Source organism: Sciurus vulgaris (assembly GCF_902686455.1).
Source record: "Sciurus vulgaris genome assembly, chromosome: 17".
Taxonomy (NCBI): domain Eukaryota; kingdom Metazoa; phylum Chordata; class Mammalia; order Rodentia; family Sciuridae; genus Sciurus; species Sciurus vulgaris.
Genome location: NC_136478.1, coordinates 38,692,761 through 38,717,474, shown reverse-complemented (window position 1 = coordinate 38,717,474; position 24,714 = coordinate 38,692,761). Strand labels below are relative to the sequence as shown.

Genomic DNA, 24,714 nt, shown 5'->3' with positions numbered 1-24,714 from the left:
TGCTAAGATCTTTTTCATCTGTGACATGCTTATGTTCATAAAAAAGCACCATTTATAAAAAGAAGAAAGAAACATGATAAAACCTCGTCACTCATCATTTTCCAAGTTTCCTGTGTATTTTTTCATCATCAGAAGACAAAATGTGATTAGACCATATGTTGGGCTAATTGTTCCCCAAACAGAATTTAGGCATTTGAATATGCTTGCAAGAGGGAAGTGAAGGAGCAGTGGGGTGTGTGTGGGGGGAGGTGATTTTTCTCTAGAGACATTCTGGGGGTGTCCCCTGCCTTCTGGTGCAGGCTCTGCCTTGGACAGCAGGAGGCCCAGCGTGGGGGCAAGCTTTCCCTGGAGTCTAAATGTATGAAAGGTCGAGGTTGGTGGGGCCCGTGGTTCCAGCATTCATTCACTCCTTCATTCACTCTGCAGATATTAATGCAGCACTCAGCCCAAGCCTGCTCCACAACTGGGTGCTGGGGATCCAGTGGTCAGGAGGTTAGCTGAAGTCCTTGCCTCTGCAGAACCTGTCGGCCAGCTGGAGAGCCAGACCAGGCAGTAGGGAATAGAAATTCCATTTGACAAGAGTTGTGGTGGGAGGGGACAATGGGAGACTGAGGGAAGCTAGCTAGAATCGGAGAAAGCCAACACCCCAGCAGAGGCCCTGGGGTCGGGGGCAAGGGGAGACAGGCAATGAGGAAGAGGGAGCAAATGAAGAGGGAGCAAATATTTCTGGAAGAGGTGGTGGCATGCGTGAAGTCCAGGGCAGGAACAGCATGGCCCATGGGGGTCCTGCAGGTGGTCTGTCATATCAAGAGCCAAGAGAGCACTGGGAAGAATTGTAAGGTGGGACAAGAGGGGTGGGCTGGGGTCTGGCCACCTTTGACCTGGGTTGACATGTTGTCTTGGCCCTGCAAGTTTCAAGGAAGGACTGAGAAGTGCAGTGCAGGGTGGTGACATGACAGGGCTTTGTGCCCTCCCCTGATGAGCTGTCAAATCTGCTAAGGATGTGCACTCCTACACATGCCCTGTTGGCCCCAGGGAGTGCTTTCAGCTGGCCCCCTCTGGCCAGGATTCTCTTGTGTATGGCAGGAGCTGACAGGTGCTCTTAGGGCTCTTGGCCCCTGAAGACCAAGCTATAGTCTCAGATTATCTAACTCTGTGCAAACTCAGGCATGGAGAGGAGTTAAGGGTGGAGAATTGTCGCCCTTACCTAGTGAGGTAGCAGCAGAGGTGGGATCAGAACTCACGCTCGTGGGCCCTGGTTTACTGTGTTCATCCTCCTCCTAGCGCTGGTCAGTGACCATCACTCTTGATGTGGTTTGGCTGCTGAAATGGAGGATCCTGAGAAAGGAGAGCTCTCCCATTCCTGTTCCAGAATAAAGAAAACACACAAGCTACAGGAAACTGCCCCACAAGGTGGGACCTGTTATTGGCAGGGGTGACAGAGACAAGAGGCTGGCACATACCCGGTCCATCCGGCAACAACCTGGGTGGGGACCTGCAAACTCAGTAGGAAGGAACTCTAGGTGATGTGAGACCCTGGAGAACAAGAGATCAAACAGCTCAGTCAGGGCAACTCGGAGGCAAGAAGGTTGGGGATGGCTCAGAGGCCTGCCTGCCAGCCTGGCTGTCTCCCTCCCACCTCCCTCTGTTACTGCTGTCCCACCACCCCTCAGCGACTGAGATGAAGGAGGGCTGACAGATGCACTCAAATATGGTTTGGTTCAAAGAATGAGCTTAATTAGGCATTTAAGCCCGTGGTTGTGAGTCCAAAGTTTTCTCTCTTCTTGGCATCTGATATAGGAATGTTATTGAGGATCCTTTACAGAGGGATATTCAGATAGTTGGAAAGCGATAAAGCAGATGGTCCCATTGTTAAATCCGACCTTTCCCTCCCACCTTGTGGATAAGGGCAGAGGGTCCGTTCTCTGGACCCTGGTGGAGCTCACACATGTGCCTCTTTGTGCAGAGTAACGGGTTTGCAGCCAGCTCTGGACTCAAGGCAGAGGGATCCGCCAGGGCTCGAATCTTGGAGCTTCCCAGAAGGTCAGACTGGTAGGGTCTGTGTCATTCTGTGATGGGGAGGGGGGGGTCTGGATCCATGGTCTTGAAGTATGAAGCCTTTTGGTGGCCTCTGTATCACAGACTTTTGCATCCTGCCCTGTTCCTTGCACAGGCACTAGCCTGTGACCCAGGCTCTTCTGGCCATTGCTCAGGGCCAGGAGGAAGACTGTGCAGCTTGTTACGCTCAGAAAGGTGGGACTCACAGCAGGGAATTTGCTCCTGGGCTCATGAGAGGGCAGGAGCTATGGCTGAGCTCCTGAGGATTCCCAGGGGGCTGGCCCAGGGAGGAGAGTGAGCACCACTCACTGGGGCTCCTCTTGGGGTTTGTGCGATGCTGGCTTCCTTCTTGCTTCGGACCCCCATTTCCTTCTCTTCCTGTCTCTCCCTCCATTTCCATCATCCCAGGCCCTGTCACTGCCTCCCTTCTTTCTGCCTTTCCCATGTCTCCTGCTTTGTCTGCCTCTCTGCTCTTCTCCAGTGGGAGTGTCAGGCCAATCTCTCCTTCTTAGACCTGGCGTCCCTGTCTCCGATCCTCTTCCCTGTCCTCCTCTTGCCCTGTTGACCGCTGACCCCATGGCCCTGTTGCACTCCTTTCTGGCAGCTGGTATGTCCACAGGTCTCCAATCACTGTTCCCATTTCTGCTTCCAGCCCTGGCTCCCCCAGAATGCCCTCCACCTCTCTGCCTGTCCAAATCTGTACATCCTGCAGCCCTACTTCTTGCTTCCTGGTATCCATCTGGCAGGGTCATTGTCAAGGGCTGCTCCGGGTGGGGTGGACAGCACCTTCCCAGTGGCTCCTGCCTCACCTTCCATGTGCAAAGCAGACACAGATGATCCAAGAAATTTCCTACACAAAGTCAGTTCTACACAAAGAAGCACTTGGGTGCCGTAGTTGAATGCATACCCCTTCCTCATGCACAAATAAACCCCAATGGGCCCCAGGAAGCCAGAATTAAACACTGCAGAACCCTAGAACTGGAGGTCCTCCCATGGAACTGCTGGCGATCCACTTCCTGCCTCCACTGAAAGGGAGCATGCGGGGAGTGAGCCTCGATTCCGCAGGTGTGGATCCTCAGGTGTAGCTCTCTGATTTACCCCGTCCGATGCTCAGGGGAACCACACATTACTAACAAGTTGCTCCTGTTGCTGACCCCTCCCAGGGAGAGCTGCTACAGGACCACCGCCCCCCGGACGGGGGCTCGCACCTGAAACCCCCTAGGCTTTTCTGCGCATGTGGTATTCACTCAAATGGTGTAACACTTCTGAGTTTCAGGCTCCTTGAAAGAGGGTAGCTATCTCTCCCCCAGGCACCGTCAGGGGCTCTTGCAGTATGGTGTGGGCAGCATGGCGTGGGCAGCCCCCTCTGCTCTGAGTGGAAGTACCACAAACGTGCTCTCTGATGCAGTGGCGACAGACAGGAGATCTGTTTATTTACATAGCCTCTCCAAAATGCAGCTCCTGGTGAAACGCTGCTGTTGGTGCAGTTGAACTTTGCCAAGATCCCCGTGAGCCTTGCTGAGTTGATGCTAACACTCCAGTGGAGGGAAACAGATCCAAGGACACTGGCTTGGGCTGAAGAGTCTCCCCAGCCTGTGACTTGGGGCAGAGGGACTGCCCAGGTGTCCCTAGGCTGTGTCTTCTCTCATCAGGACAACTCCATCCTCCAGTGCCACCTGTGCCTACTGTGGCTGGTACCCCATGGAACCTTGGCATAAACTGGGACATTTAGCTGCTCCTTGGGATAGGGGGCCTGGACAGGAAGGTGACGTTGCCTCTTACCTGCCAGCCCTGCTATGAACTGGAGCTCTGACCTTCATCACAGGACAGAAGGACTGAAGCCTGGAGTGGGCAGGGGTCAAGCCCACAAGCTTGGAGAGCTAATTTGAAAAGGCTTGTGACTACTGTGCTGGAGCGCATTCTCTTTTTCTGGAATTTGGCTAAGGAGGAGGTAGATGCACAGGGCAGTTCAGAGGAAGAGTAGGCAGGGCTCCAGTTACTCAGTCTGTCACTGCAAATCAGTCCTCCCTTGGATGTCACTGGGCTTTTAAGGGGTCTCTGAGGGGTCAGTGCATGGGCAGAAGAAGAGGAGGAGCAGACCATAGTGGTTGGTGGGTCGAGATTCATTTGGTTCATCCTAGTACCCCAACCAGGACCCTGTATAGGGGGCAGGTGTCCAGCTGGCAAGCAGCAGGGGGTTACTCTGCATCCTGCCTCCATGCTCACCACTGTTGGGCCAGGGCCAACTTTCTTAACTACCCCAGCTTTCTTATGACCCATGGGAAACTAATAATCACATCATAAGTGAAATCCTTCACTTAGCACAGTGGTTTGGATATAGGAAACCCTCACTGAATGGCTGCCATTCCTGTTACTAATATTCTCACTGACAGGTCCCCTTGGGCAGTGGCAGCTGTGACTGGTTGACAGCAGCTCTCATTCAGAGACTGGAGGTCTGCTCCGGTCCATCTTTGCTGTTGGTAGGAGAGCACAGAGGCTATCTTACAGCTTAATCGGCGTAGGTGAGATATGTAAAAGACTTCCTGATGAGTGGCCCTCTGTGAAAGATACTCTCTGGAGTTCTTTGAAGGCAAAAGTGATGATTGGGAAGAAGAGCCAGGACAACCGAGGTGTCCGGCTGACAACACCAAAAGCCCCTACGGACTTCAGGTCCTTCCTGATGGGGAGCAGAGACAGGCTCAGGTTGTGGGTTGGCAGCTCCCTGGAGACTCCTCTCGGTCAGCAGAGGCAGGAAGATGTTTGAGGGAGGCAGACTCCTGTTTGGCCCTGGCTGTGCTGTGTCTTCATGCTGTAGTTGATGGCCAAGTTGGTGGGTGGGGGGAGGATTTTGGAGGTCTGTCTCTGTCAGGAGAAGGAGGAGTGGGAGGAGGAGGAGGGCAGGGCTGATGAGCTGGGAGACCCAGACAACTCGTCTTCTGCAATCAGGAGAGCTGAGTCAGCCTGTGGGGACAGGCACACAGCCAGCAGGGATCTGTATTCTGGCCACACAGCCCTTAGACACTTCATCTGAGGATTTTTGATTTAATCTATTTTATCATGCAGGATGGGAGGGATAATGGAAGGGGAGCCTGTTAACACTGGGCCCTGCAGAAGGCTTGGACGGCTCCTTTGAGTTCTGTGCTCTGGATAATCAGTGACATGGCTGGAAGCTCCTAAGGATGAGTCAGCACAGAGGGGGCAGGGAATGGCTCAGTTGCTCTGTGACCACAATACAGCATGGCACGGGCTCCAGTTCACTCTGCTGCCTCCCATTCTGGGCCAACTGAGAGCTTAATGGGCATGGGGCTTTCCCTTAGGGAATCTGGAACTCAGAGAGGTTGGGTGACCAGTGCAAGGTCACACAGCTTGCTTATACCTTAGACAGAGGTATCAACTTAGAGACCTGGCGCTTCTCCCTTTCACTCCTCCAGGGTTCTCTGTGTGTGTGTGATGAATATGAATCACCCAAGAGACTCAGAAAGAGCAGCACCCTGCCTCCTGTTTCTGTCTCCCAATGTGAGAAGCACGTTTCTCCACCTACTCTCTGTCATCCCCAGAGACGGGGTTTGGTGTGTGGGAGGTGCAAAAGTGTGGACTCCTTTTGTGGCATGGTTTTGCTGTTATTGTCTCCTGCTGGTGACAGCAGCCCAGGCCAATAGATGGATTTCTGCCTCCTCCTGTGTCCAAAGGCCAGGCTGACTGCCAGTGACTGTTTTGTGGTGTAATGTTGCTGCTGTGGGGAAGTCAAGGGAGGGTCTTATGGAATGTGTCTCTTGTCCACCCCCTGCCCAACCCTTGTGCCAACTGGGAGCTCCTGGAGGGCAGAGAGGGTGTGGTTCATCTCAATCCTATGACTGAGCAGTCATCACGCAGCAGACACTGTCCCCACCAGGCCATCTGCTTGGCATCCACCTTTCCCATGCCCGCTGTGGTCCTCTCTCCTGAGGGCCTTCTCTGGGACAGGAGCAGAGTGGGCTTGGCTGAAGTCAATGCAGGGGTGGGTCAGAGAGGCTTGTGTATCACCAGCCAGCTCACCCCAAGAGTGAGGCCTAGACCTGTTCTACCCCATCTCTGTTCCACCCTCTGTCACACAGGTCTGGATGCTGTGCCTTTTCTGGCAGCTTCCCCTGCCTGAGTGAATGCTTCCCAGGATCACCTGGCACACAACATGCTTTCATCCAGGTCTTTTCATCAGGGTCTGGGCTCGGGGAACTGGCTGAATGCTGGGGGATGAAAGTCGGACTCTGAACAGCCATCATGAAGGCCCTCCCCTCTGGGGTCAGTGAAGATGACACCTGATCCTCCTCAGCCTTGGAGGCCCCCCTTTATCTGGGACATGATCCGATGACAGTTCAGCACAAATGCATAGCAGTTTTTGGCCATTCCCAGAAACCGTGATGCTTGGCTTCCACTGTTTCCTCTTTTCTTCTCTTTCCCTTTTCTTTCTCTTCTTTTCTTTTTTTTTTTTTTTTTTTTTTTTTTTGTGGTATTGTGGATTGAACCCAGCGATGCTTTGTTATTGACCTACAACCCCAGCCCTTTAAAAAAAAAAAAATTTGAGACAGGATCTTGCTAAGTTGCTGAAGGTCTTGCTGAATTTCTGAGGCTGGCCTCAAACTTGCAATTCTCCTGAGTTGCTGGGATAACAGGCAAGTGCTACCACACCTGGTCCACTTGTGCTTTTTGAGGGTTCTAGAAACTTAGTGTCTTTTGGGAAGAACATAAGAACATTTTTCCATAAAATGCCCTCCCCAAGGAGTCTCCCATGACTGTGAGCCTTATTGTGCTGCTTCAGCCTGGTAGAATTCTGAGGGGTGAGTCATATCACTATTGGCAGGTGACATACCAGCCATTTCATTGTCCTGACGGATGGACTCTGATACAATCAAGAAGCGGTACCTCAGGCCTGGAGATCAATAGTCAAGGAAAAGCAATTCTTAAAAACAAAACAGTAATTGCAAATGCACTTTCAATTAGATTGACTAAGCAGATGTCAATACCCATGTGGGAGAGGGATTGTACATCTTGGTGTCTTCCAGCAAGTGCTCTTTCACAAGACGCCTGCTCTGTCTTCAGCCTCTGGGACCAGCTTGGTAACAGCCACAAGCTCTGGGAGCTGGACAAGGCCAACGCTGAGTGTCCTAAATGCAGAATTATTCATGTCATCCTTGAAGAACAACAGAACCCAGTGAAGGGCAGGTCCGTGTTCTCCTAGTGTTTCCCCATCTTCCCTCCCTCCTTTCCTTCTTTCCCTTTTCCTTTCCTGCCTTTTTTCCTCCTCACATTCTTTCTTTCCCTTCTCTTTAAGAATAAAGAAATAAAGGACCATAACACTAAGTCCTGCGAAGTTTGGGACTTTGGTGTCATATGATGGAATTTGGTCTGGGCATCGGGTTTGGGGTCTTCCTTCCGAAGGGTCCGGTGGGCTCTTCAGTGTTTCATCTCATCAATAGCTTGCCTTATGGTCATGGATCCATGCACAGTGGGGATGGATTTTCTCCTGTAGAGAGATTATACCTCTGGCAGTTCTCCTGGTTGCATGACTGGTGTGACTCTGCATTGTGTACAGCCAGAGGAATGAGAAGTTGTGCTCCATTTGAGTATGTATGGTGTGTCAAAATGCATTCTGCTGCCATGTATAACTAATTAGAACAAATGAAAAACTATATAACAAGAGAGAGAGAGAGAAAGAGACAGAAAGAGAGAAAGCTATCTTGGACAAATTTCTACGGTGCGACACCCAGGTACCGGCGCCAGTAGCACTCAGATGAATATAGGCAGTTGGTGCACAGGGCTCCAGGAGAAGTGGGTTCTCTCTGACAGAGGACTTGATGAAGTTCACTAGCCTCTACAGCCTGCTTCTATTTCTCCTTTTCCCCCAGATTCCTGCCTTCTGGAAACCTCATGGTCAGAGGTTTTAGCATACAAGTGTCTTGTTCACTTGTATCTTATACCTGGCACAATGTCTGGTCTGTAGGAAGTGAGCAGTAAATACTGTTGAGTTAGGAAACTAGGCAGATGGACAATTCCTAGATTCCTCTTAGGGATGCCGAATGTCATTCCTGTGTTTCTCCATGTTTTAGTTAATTTTTTATTTTTTTTATTTTTATTTATTTATTTTTTTTGCCTCTATGTCTAAAAGGACCCAACCAGAACAACTGCAGAGGACAAAAAGTTTATTTGGAGGCTCCCAGTTTCAGAGGTCTCAATCCAGAGAGAGCAGACTCCATTTCTCGTGGCTCAAGGTGAGAGTGAACATCATGGCGGAAGAGTGTGGCAGAGGGAAACAGCTCACATAGTGATCAGGAAGCAGAAAGAGAGGTCTCCACTTGCAAATATATATCCCAAATCCACGCCCCCAATTCCCACCTCCTCCAGCCACACCCTACCACTTTAGTTACCACGAAGTTAATCCCTATCAGGGGGTTAATTCATTGATTGGTTTAAGACTTTTACAACCCAAACATTTCTCCTCTGAACCTTCTTGCGTTGTCTCACACATGAGCTTTTGGGGGACACCTCACATCCAAACCATAACACTCCATCTCCCTCTTTATTAAGATAGAGTTTTCTCCTCTGAGCAAAAGTGCAATCTCGACAAATGGCCTTAAGGTCTGCCTGGGACATATATAAGGATGCAGCCCGCTGGGGGTCAGCAGGCAGCGTAGATCTTCCTGAGCCTGTCAAGGAAAGCGGTGCATAATTAAATATTATTAAATGGACTCAGACACATCCAACTTCATTACCACAAGCGCTTGTTGAACTTGAGTAATTGCTGGGGCTTGGCAGGAGGAGGCATTCCCAGGGGAGAAGATTTTGACTAGAGGAGGGATACCCTGGGGGACCTGGTGCTCTGGCCTGACCAGGTTGGACTGCATGGTCTCCTTGTGGAAGGAGAGGGCTCTAAACAGTTCCTAAGCAAGACGGGTGCCTACACATGTGCTTTGTCCCAGGGGTCCAGCACCAGGTGGGGACTTCTGCCAAAAGGCAGATAGCTGAGGAAGGATTTGAACTCAGGCCTCACAGACTCCTAAGTCCTCCATGGGTTGCCATGGCTCTCAGAAGGGGAGGGCCAGGACAGTGACTGAGATCACAGCAGAGGTGCTGGGTCTATAGTGTACCAACCCCTAGCTTTGCAGACAGCGTGAGGTTGGCCGGACCACTCTGGCGGGTGAGAGCAGGGGACCCGGCTGTCCTGACGGGAATGGCTGGGCCCCAGGCCACCATGTGGGGTCAGGGACAGGGAGTGAGTGCTGGGAGGATGGCAGGGAGGGGTAGTCTGGGGGAGAGGCCTTGCATTAAGGGAGCAGGTGGCATGGTGCTGCTTGATAAGGAGTGAGTGGGAAACTGGATTTAAACTCATGAATATCTCCCTCACTGAGGCCTCCAATTTGAGGTTTGAGATTCAACCCTGGGGTGAAGCAAGTTCTTGTTCGAGTTTCTCTTAAAATGCAGATCTTCCAGGGTGTATGTGGAATGTCTGATGGCGTCTTATCTCTCCCTCCAGAGTCTGTCCCCAGGACTGACATGGCTTTTCATCTCTGCACCAGGGTGCCCAGGGCCTGGCTGCTCCAGGATGTTTGTTGAATGAATGAATGATTGACACATTCTGGGCAGGTGAGACTGAGTTCCTGGGGTTGAGGAGGGAGGAGGGTGCTGATAGCAGACTCCCTGCCTTCACCACACTCCTTTGGGCTGATAGAGTCCAGCTTTCAGCCCTTACCTCTCTAAAGGAGAGAAAAGGTGTGTCGAAATGACAATGCCTCTCTGTACGTGGTGTCCTCTTCAACTCCCTGGCGGTTTTAGATAATTTCCATTCGTTCCTCATTTCTAGGAGAAATGAGCAGAGGAATGCCAGGTTCCCTCCAGGGCAGGGCACACACGTGTGCAGACAGGCTGACACAGAGCAGAGACATAGTTAGGGTAGGCCAGCTTGCAACAGCATTAAGGTAAAATGCTGATAGTCAAGAGCAAAGCAATAAGTTTACAAGTTGCATGAAATCTGCAATCACAATTTCAGGGATCAGAATGTGAGATTCAGGGAGATAGAGCCATAAGGTCAAAGATCACCTTCCCTGTCCTCAATCAGCCCACCTCAGACCTGCTCCCCTGTCCCTAGGGGGAAGAAAGGAGGAAGGGCCAGACTTAGGGGTCCTCTGGCTGTGCTGTAGGTTTTAGCTGGCTTTCTGACCAGTCTTTGCCCCTCTGGCTGTCCTGGCCAGTCTCCTTCTTTTAGGTCTTCCCTGATGTGGGCCAGGAACTTCCTGATCTCTCAAAAGCTTCAGGTGGATGCAACACTTTCCCACTTTGGTGTCTACTGTGTTCACACTTCTGAGCACAGCTTTTCACTGGCACCTGCCTGTTTCCTGCATTGAAGTGGCTGGAAATCAATGAGTTTGTGAAATCCTGCAGAAAGGCCAAGAGAGAGGTAGGGAGAGAAGCCAAGGAGACAGAGTCCTGTGAACTGAAGGGAATACCTGCCCCCTGGACTGTTCCAGAAATCCCTGCGGCCCAGCTTAGGAGCTGTGCTAGCCCTCAGTAGATCCCCGCTTGCTCTTGCTGGGCTGTGGCCAGCTCCCCGGGTGCCTGCCACCCTGGTGGCTGGAGGCTAGAGGGCTGAAGGTTCTAACTGCAGGAAAGAAGAGGTTAAAGAGCAGGGTGCACCTCTTCCAAGTCTGAGGCAGGGGCATAGGGAGTGGGGAGTGGGTGGGGAGGAAGCTGGAAAGTGTGCAAATTGAGTCCAAGAAAGTTCCTCTGGCTTCTGACAAGGATGTTCCTTCAGGGAAGGTGTCTCCAAGGATCTAAAGCTTTTATACTGGGATTTGGGATTGTGTGTGTGTGTGTGTGTGTGTGTGAGAGAGAGAGAGAGAGAGAGAGAGAGAGAGAGAGGACATCATGTGTCCCTGTGTGTGCCTGTGTTTGTGTTCTTAGCCTATGTTTCTGTGGTGTCCCTGGGCGTGCTCATCCCTGTGTGAGTGACTGTATGCATGCCAGCCTACCTGTGTCTGTTTTGGTATATCCCTGTGCATTCTTATTTCTGTGGATGCCCTTTCTTTTTGAAGTGCTGGGGATTGAACCCAGGACCTGGAGCTCTACCACTGAGTCAAACCCCCACCTCTCTGTGTGTCCTTATGTGTGTTTATACCTGTGTGTCTTCCTGCGAGTCTTGTTTCCAGAAATCTGAACACAGCTGCCCTCTCCTCAGGAAGTTGTCTTTCCTGTACCCTCCTCCCCTTGCTAATTTATCTTTTCCCCACCAACTCTATCCAATAGGGGAATGCATTTTCTGTCTCCATGGGAAGCTGACATTGCCTGAAGAAGCAAGTCTTGTTTGTTCTGAGAAAGGTCTGAAAGGCCAAAGGGGGCGGGGAAGTGAGAAGCATCCTAATTCCTGGATTTCCAGGCCCAAGTCAGTCTCTCATCCCATTTAACCTTTCTGATCCTTTGTTTTGTCATCTGTAAGTTGGGGATTCTGATGTCATTTTAATCAGGTTCGTGTGCTGATGATGGAGACAGTAGTGTTAAGTGGAAGCACTATGTCAGGCACAAGGCAGAGTTTCCGGTAAAGTTCCTTTTGGTTCCTTCCACTGCAGCATAATGAATTTGTGTTCTGGTTGGGGTGCTGGGGAGAAATAAATTTTGAGTGCATTTTCTAGTTGCACCTGAGGTCAGAGACAAAAGTAGGAATTGTGTGGAATTCGGCATGTGTGGAAGAACATGCCACATGACTTTGTTTTATTATCTATATGAATAGCAGATAATACTCACAATTAATAATAATAACAGCTGCAACAACAACAGCTAACATAGTGCCTCCTGTGTGTCAGCCTCTGAGTTATTTGCATTACTGTAATCCATTATTTCCCATTGTCCTGGTAACAACCCCATGAGTTGAGCTGTTACTACTCCATTTTATAAATGAGAAAAAGGAGCTATATGTCTGTTCATATGATTACATCATTTATAAGATGAAATCAAGAGCGAGTGTGTGACTAGTTGGGAGAGCAGGGGATTGCAGTCTTAATTTTCAGGGTAGTATTTGTGAAATACAGGCAGGTCATTTTCTTGAATTCTAGCCAGGTGCTGTTGTATTTTTTTTTTTTTTTTAGCCCAGGTATTTTCCAAGTCTCTGCAGCGCCCCTCAAAGCATTCTTTTTTTTGCCCAGGTTCTGGATTGCCCAAGTCCACCAGGCAGACCCAGACTCCAGGGAGAGGGTCATTGTTCTGCCCAGCAGGGGGCCTCCATTAATCCGTTTCGGCTGCGTGCCAGGCAGGGCAGCTCCGGACCACCAGGGAAGCCCATTATGGCAGGAGACGCCATTCATTCATCACTGCTTCTTCCCTCCTAGACCCAGATTAGTGACATTGCCTCTGACAGCTCCAAACACGCTAATGTCATTACTGCCAAGCCCAGGAGTGCCCCTAGAGTTAAGGAGCTGCTGGTGCTTTGATTACAGGCACCGTTTTTTTCAGAGGGAGTATAATGTTGCCATTTGAAATCACATTAGGTTGCAACTTGAGAGAGAGGTTGTCAGCCTGGCTGTATTTGGAAATAAAGACGGGAATAAAATTTCTGATTTGTCCCAAGCCTTTCTCAGGAGCTTTTGATGGGATGAGGGACCAGGTCATGCGTAGAACCAGAGTTCCCTGGCAGGAGAGTCCCAGAGCTCCCAGGGCTGGGGAACCTATGGAATCTGTTCATTTTCTTGTGCACACTCAACCCACAGGCTGTCCTGGGCTTCTGGGTTTTCACCCTGGGTCATTTGCTAAAATGAGCTGCTGTTCCCTCTGCTCAGGGGATTTAGCAAATGACTTCTAAGAGGTGGGCAAGGTATTTGTTTTTGACCTTAGATGGCTTCAGAAGGCCGCCTGGTGAGCTGGTGCTTTGTAATTAGTCCAGGAACACTGAGTTTGGTTCCATTCTAATTGAATTTTGTGGCCTGAGTCTCCCTTTCCTCTTTCTCACTGACTCTCTTTCTCCCATTTTCCTTGAGACACTTGGTTTCCCTCCTCCCCTGTCAGGTCTGTCAGTCCAGCTGTCTGCTCCCTCTGTCCTACCCTATCCCTAGCTCTGATCTCTCACTTTTCTCTTTCATTTCCTGTCTCTCCTCCTGCTTCACTCTCTTCTATTTGTTGTATTTATTTAACAAACACTGGCACAACTCTATGTACTTAACAAATACTAACTCATGTTATTAAAAAAAAAAAAAAAAACAGAGAGTGGAATACCATGATTGTCTTTATTTTGCAGTTGAGGAAACTGAGATAAAGAAAGGTAAGTGACTTGCTTCAAGTCATGCAGGAAGTGAGTGGCAAAGCTGGGCTTTGAAATTCTCCAAAGTCTGTGCTCTCTTCCTTTATGTCTCTCAGAAGAAAGAAAGAAAGAAGGAAGGAAGGGAGAAGGAAATAAGAAAAGAAAGAAAATAAAAGAAAGGAAAAACTAAATAAAATCAAAGGAAACCTGCCCATCCAGATTCTCAATCACTGCTCTCTTTGTACTGGTGCTTGTCCCTGGTGGGGATGGTGGGGCTCTGCTGGTCTCCACCATGCATCCTGCTCTGGGAGATCCTTTGTACACGGAGTTAGGCTTGAGCCTCAGAATCTAAGGTTCAAAGTTCCCTTTGTGATTTTGGGTGGGTTTTTGGGGTCAAGAGTACATGGTAAACTAAGAGAAGCCTCTATTTCTTGTCAGCTTCTAATAAATCCTCTGGGAAAGTCAAAGATCCTGCCTACCCTCCAGTGTAGATCTTCCCAGGCCCCACCCAATGGGGGACATATCTTGCCGCCCCCTCATCTTACCCCTAACAGAGTAAGACCCAGGAATACTTAACCCTCAACATACCATATTGCTGACATTTGACCTCAATAAAGTCACTCCTAAACTTCTGAACTGAAAGGGTAAACCTTCCAGGGCACAGTGAAATATTCCACCTGGTTCAGTAAGAGATGTAAGAACAATGAATCCCATTTAAAAATAAAAAAAAACTAAGACCTAGAGAATTAAAACAATTTATTCAAAGAAATCTTGCTGTGTAGTGCTGGGGCTTATTTAATCCAGGTTTTTCTGACTCCAGTCCTATGTGTGTTCCACTTAGCCACATATTAAATGTGTCTGTGACATTGGCTAATATTAAGGTAGATTTAGAAATAATTTCCAAATTCCTGAGACTTACGTAAGTTTGCTCGCAAGTCCTGAAGCAGACTTATTACTAGTCAAGTGGCTTTCCCAGATGATTGTCCTTCAAGCAGTGGCTCAGAGACCCAGGTTCCTTCTACACTGTGACTCTGTAATCACCTTGGACCTCAGGTTTTTCTGGTGGATTCTGTATATCTATCCAGAAGACCAGGAAAGAGTGGAGCATATTAATGAACTGGACCTGGAGGATAGAGACCATCAGTTCTACCACATTCCATTGACTGGAATCCAGACACTAATAGCAAAGGAGTTGGGAGATGCCAACTAGTTTTGTGTCTAGGAGGGTTCGAACAATAGTTTGGTGAACAACCAAATAGTCTTTCCCATACAAGGTTCCAGTGGGTATCTACAGCTTCATATCCTGTGACTTCTTTGTGGCTACCAAATCTGTTAAGAAGATCATATTATTTGCTCACAATTTTTCCTTCCCTCCCCACCCTTGCCAAGGATTATAATGGGCATTCCTTCCTGCCTTACTACCTTTGATCTCGACCAGTTGCCTTGCCATAGCTAATAGAATGTGAGCAGATATAAGCCATGGCATATCCAATCTGAATCTTCCAAGGTGGATTCTTATATAAGTGCCTTGCAGTTTGAGAGGAGTATTTTCTAGGTAGTGGCTGCTCCTTCAACCTGAGTCCTGGAAGAAGAGACAAGTAAATATACTTGACCTTGATCAACAGTCTAGAGGACAGATGTCTCGGCCAACCAGCAAAACTGTGAGTGAGATATAAATGCCTGCTGTTTCGGAGTTGTTTGTCACACAGCATTTTGGTGGCACTAGCTGACCTAGATAACCTACTTCCATGATAGAGTTATGACCACAGTGTATACTGCACAGTGTATACACTGCTCTTTCACATTTCCTTGATGACGTCTATCATTGCCCCTGGTTAAAAGCCTTTCTTTATGACCTCTTCAGAACCATGCCAAGGGTAGACTTTACACAGAACTTTCCTTAATGCTCAGAAGAGGCAGAGGCTGCTACTACTTCAGTTCCAGTCTTATTCACATTTTGTCTTGGTGACCCTGCATCTCTCCACTTGCTAGATAGCAACTTTTGAAGGCAGATGCTGTATGAACTTCCTCTTTCCTTTAGTTACTATTCCTGTACCCCACATGCAGTAGACGGTCAGACAATGTTTGCTAAACTGGATTGACTTGAATGTCTGTCCTCTTATAATGGGAGTTCCATAAGGGCACATCAAGTGCTGGCAGGCATCCCTGGCAGTGCTGTACTCCATGCTTAGTGCTTAGATGATGGATCTGTCATTGCCCATGAGGACGAGAGACTGGGCTGCCTCCAGCACTCTTGGCTGGAGGCCTGGGCTCAGCACAAATGTGATCCTTCTCACTCTCCCCCAGCTCTTGGCATCCAGAGCCTATGTCAGGAGGGAGTGATGCTGCCTCACACACCTTGGCCCAGATATGCCCTAGGGAAGCCAGTAGGTTGCATTAGCAATAGCCTCTGCCTGCCAGCATAATCCTCTTGCTGTGGTCCTCAGAGCACAAACCATAGAGGGGGTCCTGACCCTGCAGTAGAGGGAAATCTTTTTTGCAATAAGATGCTTAGGGCAAATTCAGTGTTGGTATTTGTGCACCTGCTGACAGGGAAATCTCTGGGCTCAGTCACGTTCCTCCCAAAGTGGGTGGTAATCATGAATCTTGGATAAACCCTGTACGGTGGTGGCTACCCAAGCCCCCACCAGACCTTGTTCAGCTAAAGGCTATGGATGTGTGTGAATGTACCTGGCTATGTGAATCAAAGCTAATTCATTGCACTGGCAAAACATGAGGTCCCTAGCCTCTACTCAGTATCCTATCAAGGTCAACTCTGCATAAAAGGACTCTTGTTTTATTTTTTCTTTTCTTTTTTTTTAGGGCTCAGAGGAAATTTATTCATTTTTATTTATTTATTCTAACTGGTTATCTTATTTTCTTTTTTCTTTCTCTTTCTCTCTTCTTTCCCTTTCTTTCTTCTTTCTTTCTTCCTTTCTTCCCTTCCTCCCTCCTTCTTTCTTTCTTCCTTTCTTTCCTTTCTTTTCCTCCCTCCCTCCCTCCCTCCCTCCCTCCCTTCCTTCCTTCCTTCCTTCCTTCCTTCCTTCCTTCCTTCCTTCCTTCCTTCCTTCCTTCCAGGGATTGAACTCAGGGGCACTCTACTACTGAGTCACATACATCCCTAAGTCTTTATTTTATTTTGAGACCAGGTCTTGCTAAGTTGCTTAGGGTCTCCTAATTTGCTAAGGCTGGCTTTGAACTTGTAATCCTCCTTCCTCAGTCTCCCAAGCTGCTGAGTAATGCACTGTGTAGGACTCTTGTTTTCAATGCTAAAAGAAAGAGATGTTTGACACAAACTTAACTGCAATGGAGGATTCCGTTTGTATTAATTATCTCTTGCTGCATAACATAACCCTAAAGTTAATGGCTTAAAACAACTGTCAACATTTATTATCCTTGGAGTTTCTGAGTCAAGAGTTTCTGGCTCAAGAATTTGGTATAGCTTAGCCAGAAGGTTCTAACTCAAGGTCTCTCAAGAATTGAGGCTCAGGGTTTCTCATGAACTGAAGCTGGAAGATGTACTTCCAGGGTGTCTCACTCACAGGACAAGTTGGTTTGGGGTGTTAGCTGGAGAACCTTAGTTCCTCTAGTTCCTCCTCTCATGGCTCTAGCCCTAGAGGATGCTTGATGTGTCCTGGCTTCCCTCAGGGGAAGCAATCTCAGATAGTGATAGAGATAGAGATAGAGATAGAGATAGAGACCCAGACAGAAGCATGCTTTTTTTTTTTTTTTTTTTTTTATAACTGGGATTTAGAAATGGTTATAGCAGTAATTCCATCATACTCTATTTGTTAGAAGTGTCATTACGTATAGCCTACATTTAAGGAGTAGGGTTAGATTTCATATTTTGAAGGAAGGTTGTTAAAAGTATTTGCAGGTATATTTAAAAACCACTATATAGATTAAAAAAAAATTTTTTTTTACATCTCTTTTTCTGACTCCAATCTGGAAGAAAGAAGCCCTGAGGCCCAGGGGACTGGGTACTGACCAGAGAGTGTCTGCAGTGAAGGTGGAAGTGATTTGACTGGAAAAGCACCTGCCCTGGCTGGACTCACCCTTCTGGAGCTGTGGGAACTCAAGGAGGCAGCCACATGGCTAGTCAGGCCTTCGGGAATCTGGAGTTACTTTGACCAGTGCCTTCACCCAACAAATCAGGAAACTGAGACTCAGGGAAAGAAGGGACATGCACCAGGTCGCAGAGTGAGTTACAAGGGATAGGAATGTCTAGAATCTCCTGCTATGCAATGCTCCTTCTCCAAGGGGGTACTTACCAGAAACTACTTCTGGCAGATAAAGAAAAGGAAAGGCTGTCAGTGGAGCAAGAGGGGATCCAGGCTGGAAGCAGAGAAGAGGAATAACAATGGGGTTGGATTGTGATGAGCAGGATGAGTTTCCCTTCCGATAAGAGGATGAATGACGAATACTCATAAAGGAGAAGAGGCAGGGTGGGGGAGTGGAAGTTGGTCGACATGAAGTAGATCAACACAAGGCAAACTGATGAGCCGATTTTTAAAGCTAAAACACAAAAACCAAACCAAACCAAAACAGTAAATACAAAAGAAATACTGGGCCAAGAAACAAACCATGCCTGTTTATTGGACTAGAGCACACACAGATGTGCTCTGTAAATGGCAATGAAATATGCTAATAGCTAAGTCCAGCATTAATCAAGGAGCCAAGGGCACAGGCAGAGGAAGCATTTTTCTTGAGCATCTCACATTCTAGGCAGGCAGAGAGTTGAGCCTTATTCCCCCAGCCTTCGACTGTGCCCATCCCAAGTGGTGCTAAACTTGGGGTCTTTGAGGAGGTAGCAGATGAAGAAATGATTACAGAATTACTTAAAGCAGTATATGCTCATTCCTGTCTTGGGTATTCCCAGGTATCTGGTGAGGGCTATGGAAATGGCTGGGATTCATCTTCAGGATAATTAGGGCAAAGAACAAAAAATGGTCAGACTGATTTCACCTGGAAAAGGGTGCTGATAGGAAGGTCTCAGGTAGCTGAGCACACAGCTGGCCTCAATAGATGGGACTAAGCAAATCAGCATCTGTCTCCATCCTTCCTTCTTTTTTCCCTCTGCTTCTATTTTCATCTCTCACTGCGGTCTGGCCTTCTCTGCTCTACCTTTCCAAGGTGGAAAACGGATTCATCAACCCCTCATGCCTCTTTGGTTAAGTACAAGAAAGACTGATCAGGGATTCCAGCCCCAAGTTCTCCTAATGGGGGACCTGTAGCACAGACAGTGGATTATCTCCTCTTTGAATTCTCTTATGTCCTATGATTTTGAGAGTCCAGTTAGGAATGACCAGTGGATGCACATTTGCATCCTGGGCTTTCCCAGGTTCTCATTTCTGCATGGACACTGCTCTCAGACAATGGGGTGCTTGTTCTGCAGACACCCTATAAAGGGTCTGTCTCATGTACCTGCCATCAATAAAACTCTCCAATGCTTTCCTGTCCTGTGTTCTGATTCCTTGAGTACTGGATGGGCCCATTAGAAAGGTTTTGCTGGAGAGGGGAAGGGGATAAACCCAAAGCCACTGTTTAGGGTCCTGGTCTATAACTCTGAGACTCTTCAGCTGAAGAGGACTTCAAGTCTCTGTCTTTTCTGGACTGGTTCTCTTGTAATTCAGGTCCATTTAGAGAACATTTTATCAGCATCAGTCACACACAATGAGCTCAGAAAAGAGGAGTTTGGTCTTGACCCTCAGGATGTTCTGCCCACAAGTTTGGAAGCAGAAGCAGGGTTTTCTTGGGTCTTTGTAACTTGTCACTTCATGGGGCAGTGCAGCTAAACAGGCTCCAGAGAGAGGGCTTGGACAGAGCACAGACACATGATGTGGTTCTTCCTCCTCTCCTATGTGATCAGCCAAGTCCCTATTTTTTCCCCAGAGTTCTGAGATATCATGGGAATTTTCTACTTCTTGGACCAGGAAGGGTAACTACTCTTCTCACTTCATGTAGAACAGAGTGCCTGAAAGCTGTAATTAGTGATAAAGGATTATACACCTGTAATTATTTTTCAGTCAAAACTCTAAAAAATATTCTCCAAGATTGGCCTAGATGTTCATATAAAGGTCCTGCTGATTTTAGAGGAAGTAAAATCTGAGGCCCACCTCCCCACCCCCATGAGAGAGGGTATGAGTCGTGGAGGATGGACCGAGGAAGATGCCTGGGGACAGGAGCTGTGTGTAGGCTGTGGCCAGAGACAGTGAATGGCCTTGAACGGCAGCCTAAGAAAATTGGATTTTATCCTGTTGACATGCTGTTGAAAACAGTATTTTAGGAGGGCGAATAACACACATAGAATTAGAGTTCCAACATGTTCTCTCAAGGCTCTGATTTAACTTTCAAAATACTGTGTGGTATTTTGGGTATGTAAATTGGGTTGTCTGGGTCTTCCTCCAGGTACCTGCTGGGTGTGATGGTCCTTTTCCTAGCTCTCTCAGGATTATTGTCCCTGATGAATAAGATGTCACAGGCAAGCGACTCTGGCAGTGTGCTAGTGGTCTTTGTGCAAACGCCCTTGGGTAGCCTGAACTTCATCCCTGTGAACGCCTTCCTCCAAGTGACCTTCCCCTCCCTACACACACCCCATCCAACTCCTTAGTTTGGGACTCTACATTTTGCTGCCAGAACCTAGTTTTGAGGCCCATTTCCAGCCCCTTCAGTGCTTCTATTCACCTGGACCCCTTCCCCAGCACTGGAACTTCTGCGTTCAATCATTAAGAAACATCAGATTCTTTTTTGTCCAGTGTGATAACTTCCACCCCAGAGTCCTCTTTAGTGGAGCCCTGCCTCCACAGCAGCCTTTTGTGCTGCGTTAGACACTCAAGAGCCCCACCCCACCCACCAGAGAGGGGCTTTAAACCCTCATAACTAGTCCAGTAACCATCAGAGACTAGAAAGAGTAACAAATGCCCTTATGTATGTTGGCGTTGAATTAACTGCTCACATATGCATCATTTCATTGAATCCTCAGAATAAACTACTTAGGTCAGGATTATTATTATCCCTATTGTACAGAGGCACAAAGAAGTTGATTCTTTCTAAGTTTCTGGAGTTCCTACATTGCAGGGCCAGGATCCAAATGCAGATCTATCAAACTGTAGGACCCTGAACTCTTAACTACTCTTCTGGGAAAGGTATATTTGGGCTAGAGACTTGGAGGATGCTTGAGTTGAAAGAAAAAAATAAATTTATTATAGAGGCTATGTCTTATAATTAATCCCCCAGCCCGTCAGAGGGAGCAGCACTAAACATGGGTTATTCACATTATTTGCTAACTGCTAAGTTGATTCTTTTTTTCTTGCAAAGCTGTGAGTTACTCAAATAAAGGTGGCATGTCTTATTTGTAGTCATGTCTTTAGAACTGAGCACAGTGTCTAGAATCTAGTAAGTGTCAAAAACACCGGAGATAGTACCCAATCCAAGCCAAGTCAATGTTTCCTGGAGTTAGTAGTACAGCTGTATTGGGTCAGTGGGAGACAAAGCCTGAGACTGCTGGTGGCCCTCAATCATGAGGAAGGGACAAGCCTTCTTCAGAAGAAAGACAGACAATCAAGAGGAAGCTACAAAGAGAGAAATGTAGATTCTCAATGATGTGATCAGGTCTTTCAAACAAACTTACCTGAAGCTTAGATCGACCTCTTTTTGTTTGCATATGTCAATATAGTTCCATTATTACTTGATCCAGTTGAAGATAAGCTTCTGTCACTTTCCACCAGAATACCCTGGTTAATTCAGGGATCTTTGGTAAGCGCTTCAGCTGGTTGGAAATACAGCTGGATCCTAAAGAGAGAACCCTGCTTCCCTTCCCAGTTGCTGGAAACCAGCTCTGCATACACCTGGTTCTTCTTTCAGACTCCAGTGTCTGAAGAATACCTTTCTGCAGTACTAGCTTAAGCCTGGCCAGAGAGGAAGCCAGAAGGCTGAGCTTGGAAGCAATTATCATAGTGCTAACAGGGCTCTTTTTCTCCACTCTGTCATCTACTCGGCATCTGTGGGACAACTGTTGCCATGAAAGATGGGTCTGGAACCACCATTAAATTACATACATGCCCATTGCACCTGGTTATTAAGTCTTTGACAAATAATTTCTTTATGACCTGTTTAATCAAGAGCAGATAAACAAGAAGGAGCTTGGGGAAATTCTGTAAAGAAGGCTCCACCTACTGTTCATGGAAGAGGCTACGGATGCCTCCAGTTCAAAGATTCCAGGAGGCTGGCAGCCTCACAGGAGGTCAGCAGCTTGGGCTTGCAGAAGTGGCAGAGGAAGTGAGAGAAAACAGAGCATCTATATCCTATAGCTAACCCATCTGAGGAAGGATAGAACAGTGAGTTGGGCATATAGCGGCAAGGCAGGGGATGCCAGGTAAACACTGTACTAAGTAAAATTTGATTCTGGTATTCCATTTGTGGAATGCAGACAGTTGCTCATGGCGGGACACCCTCTTCCTCCTTGCCAGAGGGGAGCTCCCTGGCCATGATCACCAAGCCTCCTGCCTCCAAAGTCTATGATAAGACTGTTCTTTGGTTTTCATGGCAGGTGCTGGTTTGTGCTTTTACCCTGACCTTCAAAGTAAGGAAAACAGACATGAGTGATATTTTGTATGACTATAGAGATTTAATTTAAAGGGCTTTTTAAAATTCTGAAATTATATGTTTTCCATGCCTTCAGTCTTACATCTCACCTTCTGTTGTGAAATAATGGTGATTATAAATAGTCATTGACTTGACAAAATAAAAAGCTTTCAATGATTTGGTTCATCCCCTTAACCTTCTGAAATCCTGACATCCATACACCACTGTTGGTAGGACACAGTTCTTCTTGGATCAGGAAGGCTTCCCAAGGTGGTCTCTTGCCTGTGGAATGGGATACAGGACCTCCCTCTCTAGTCCCCAAGGGGCATGATGCGGGGAGATTCTCTGGAGACCTCCCAGCTAGGTAGGTCTTTTTTTTTTTTTTTTTCTTGTGCAAGTTCACAACATTTATTCCTGATTCTGAGTGAATAGGGAAGGAACTAAGGCCCTAGTCTTATAAATAGAGGAGTAAAGGTCTGAGAAGTGAAGCCTCATACCTAGAGTTTTTTGGGTGAAAACAAAGAGAGGACAAGGTTCTAGTGCCTAAGCCTGCACAACTCAGAGGACAGAGTCCTGCAGTTGAGAGAAAAGGACTGGGGTCAAACCAGTGCTGGGGTTCTTAAACTTGTCCACTCAGAATCCTAGCTGAGCAACTCTCTCTCTGGGCATGTTTCTTCTCTTGCCATAATAATGATGGAATTAAAAGTACTGGGCACAGTGTACCTTCTTAATAAGATTATCTTTTGTTACCCTCCTTTCCAGTTTCTCCAATGTAGACAGTAACACAGCAAGGGTGGTGACTTGTGCTGTATGCCCAACTTCTGGCTTTCTGGACAGTGGGTGGGCTGCACTTCCAGTCCCTGTGGATGAGGGGTGGGACCCAGTGACAGATTCTGGCCACAGTTGTGGAGGAAAGTAGTATGTATCATCTTGGTAGAGTTTCAAAGCTATTGAATGATTAGCTGCATCCTGCCTTTGTGTTGGGACAGAGCATCCGTGAGACTGAGCCTCTGAGGGTGACAAGTACCAGAGTCCTCTAGCTGACCCACGTGGGACATACAGGAAAAGAAGAATAACCTTTATTACACTAAGATATCCCGAAGATGTTGAGGATGTTTGTTAGTGAGTTTGAATCAGCCTGCCCTGATGGATGCAATTGTCAACTTGGAAGCAAAGGTTCTTGGCTCTGTGCTTAGCATCCTCAAACAGTGAAGTGTGCTTGATATGAGGCTCTTCATGCTAACTGCACTTCCCTCTGAGTAATCCTGTGGTTATGTGAACAGTGTTTACAGGGACTACAAACTCATGTAGAAATTATAGGGGTGACTTTTCCTGTAGCTTCAAGTCAGGGGCCAACTCCTTCCCAGGAGTTCAATGACTACAGGATACAAGAAACCATATAAGTAGTCATTAGTGGAAAGTTCTGTTATTAAGATAATAAAACTATATGATAGGATAAAGAGAGATTTTTGTGGGAAGGGCTGTTATAGATCGATGTCCTGGGAAGGTTTCTCTAAAGAGGGTGATATTGAGTTGGAATTTGCAGGATGAGAAGATCCAGTCATGGGGGAAACCATAACTGTGTTGCATTGAGATACTTTAACAGATAGTATGTGAGCACCTACTGTGTGCTAGGCTCTCTGCCAGGAGACAGGTCTGTGGCCGTCAGGGAGTCCATTGTTCAAGCAGCACAAATATAGACCCAACCACTTGTAAACATCTTAGGTGACCTACCAAACACCAGGCATGCCTCATGTAGTCAATTCAGAGCCTCAGCAAATGTTCTCATCTTTGATTCCATTATATGAGAGGAAACTGAGTGCCAAAGGGGCTGGGTACCTGCCCAAGCACTTAAAGGAATAATATGTTGTGAGCTATGGGTCTTGCCACAGCCACAATGATGGACAGTTCAGTGTATAGACACGTCTCTGGGGTGAGCCAAGCTGGGGGATTCCCATATGGCATTTCTGTAAGAAGCAGATCAGGTAGACTCATGCTCATAAGTTGTTCCTGGGAGTGCTACCAGAGTCCTATTTGCAGGTACCTGGTAAGTAATGTTGATGTACTCAAGAATCAGATCTTCCATACTGCTTTCCATAGTGGTTGCTCCAATTTGCAGTCCCTTCAGCAATGTATGAGTGTACCTTTCCCCCCACATCCTTGCCATTATTATTGCTTGTATTCTTGATTACTGACATTCTGACTGGAGTGAGATGAAATCTTAGAGTAGTTTTGATTTGCATTTCTCTAATTGCCAGAGATGATGAACACTTTTTCATGTTTGTTGATCGATTTTATTTCTTCTTCTGTGAAGTGTCTGTTCAGTTCCTTAGCCCATTTATTGATTGGGTTATTTGTTTCTTTGGTGTTAAATCTTTTGAGTTCTTTATATATCCTGTAGACTAGTGCTCTTCTGAGGTGTATGCGGTGAAGATTTCCTCCTATTCTGTAGGATCTCCACATTATTGATTGTTTCCTTTGCTGAGAAGCTTTTTAGTTTGAATCCATCCTATTTATTGATTCTTGCAGTATGGAGATTCCTCAGAAAACTTGGAATGAAACCACCATTTGACCCAGCTATCCCACTCCTCAGTTTATACCCAAAGGACTTAAAATCAGCATACTACAGTGACACAGCCACATCAATGTTTATAGCAGCTAGATTCATAATAACTAAACTATGGAACCAAACTTGATGCCCTTCAGCAGATGAATGGATAAAGAAAATGTGTTACATATACACAGTAGAATATTACTCAGCCTTAAAGAAGAATGAAATTATGGCATTTGCAGGTAAATGGATGGAACTAGGGAATATT

General features: G+C 47.2%; 1 protein-coding gene across 2 annotated transcripts in view; it reads left to right on the top strand.

The window, feature by feature from the left end:
- Window positions 1–24,714, top strand: part of LOC306647995 (uncharacterized protein) — a gene marked incomplete at its 5' end in the record, with an annotated part of 142,266 nt that overhangs the window by 105,913 nt on the left and 11,639 nt on the right. Inside the window, 3 exons of one of the 2 annotated variants that reach the window (XM_079117670.1) lie at window positions 8,201–8,303; window positions 9,566–9,675; window positions 14,868–14,883. In XM_079117670.1, the coding sequence (XP_078973796.1) occupies window positions 8,201–8,303; window positions 9,566–9,649 (187 nt within the window). In that variant the 3' untranslated portion in view covers window positions 9,650–9,675; window positions 14,868–14,883. Of the gene's footprint in view, window positions 1–8,200; window positions 8,304–9,565; window positions 9,676–14,867; window positions 14,884–24,714 lie in introns of those variants that run through there. The other variant, XM_079117669.1, reaches the window with a different exon arrangement.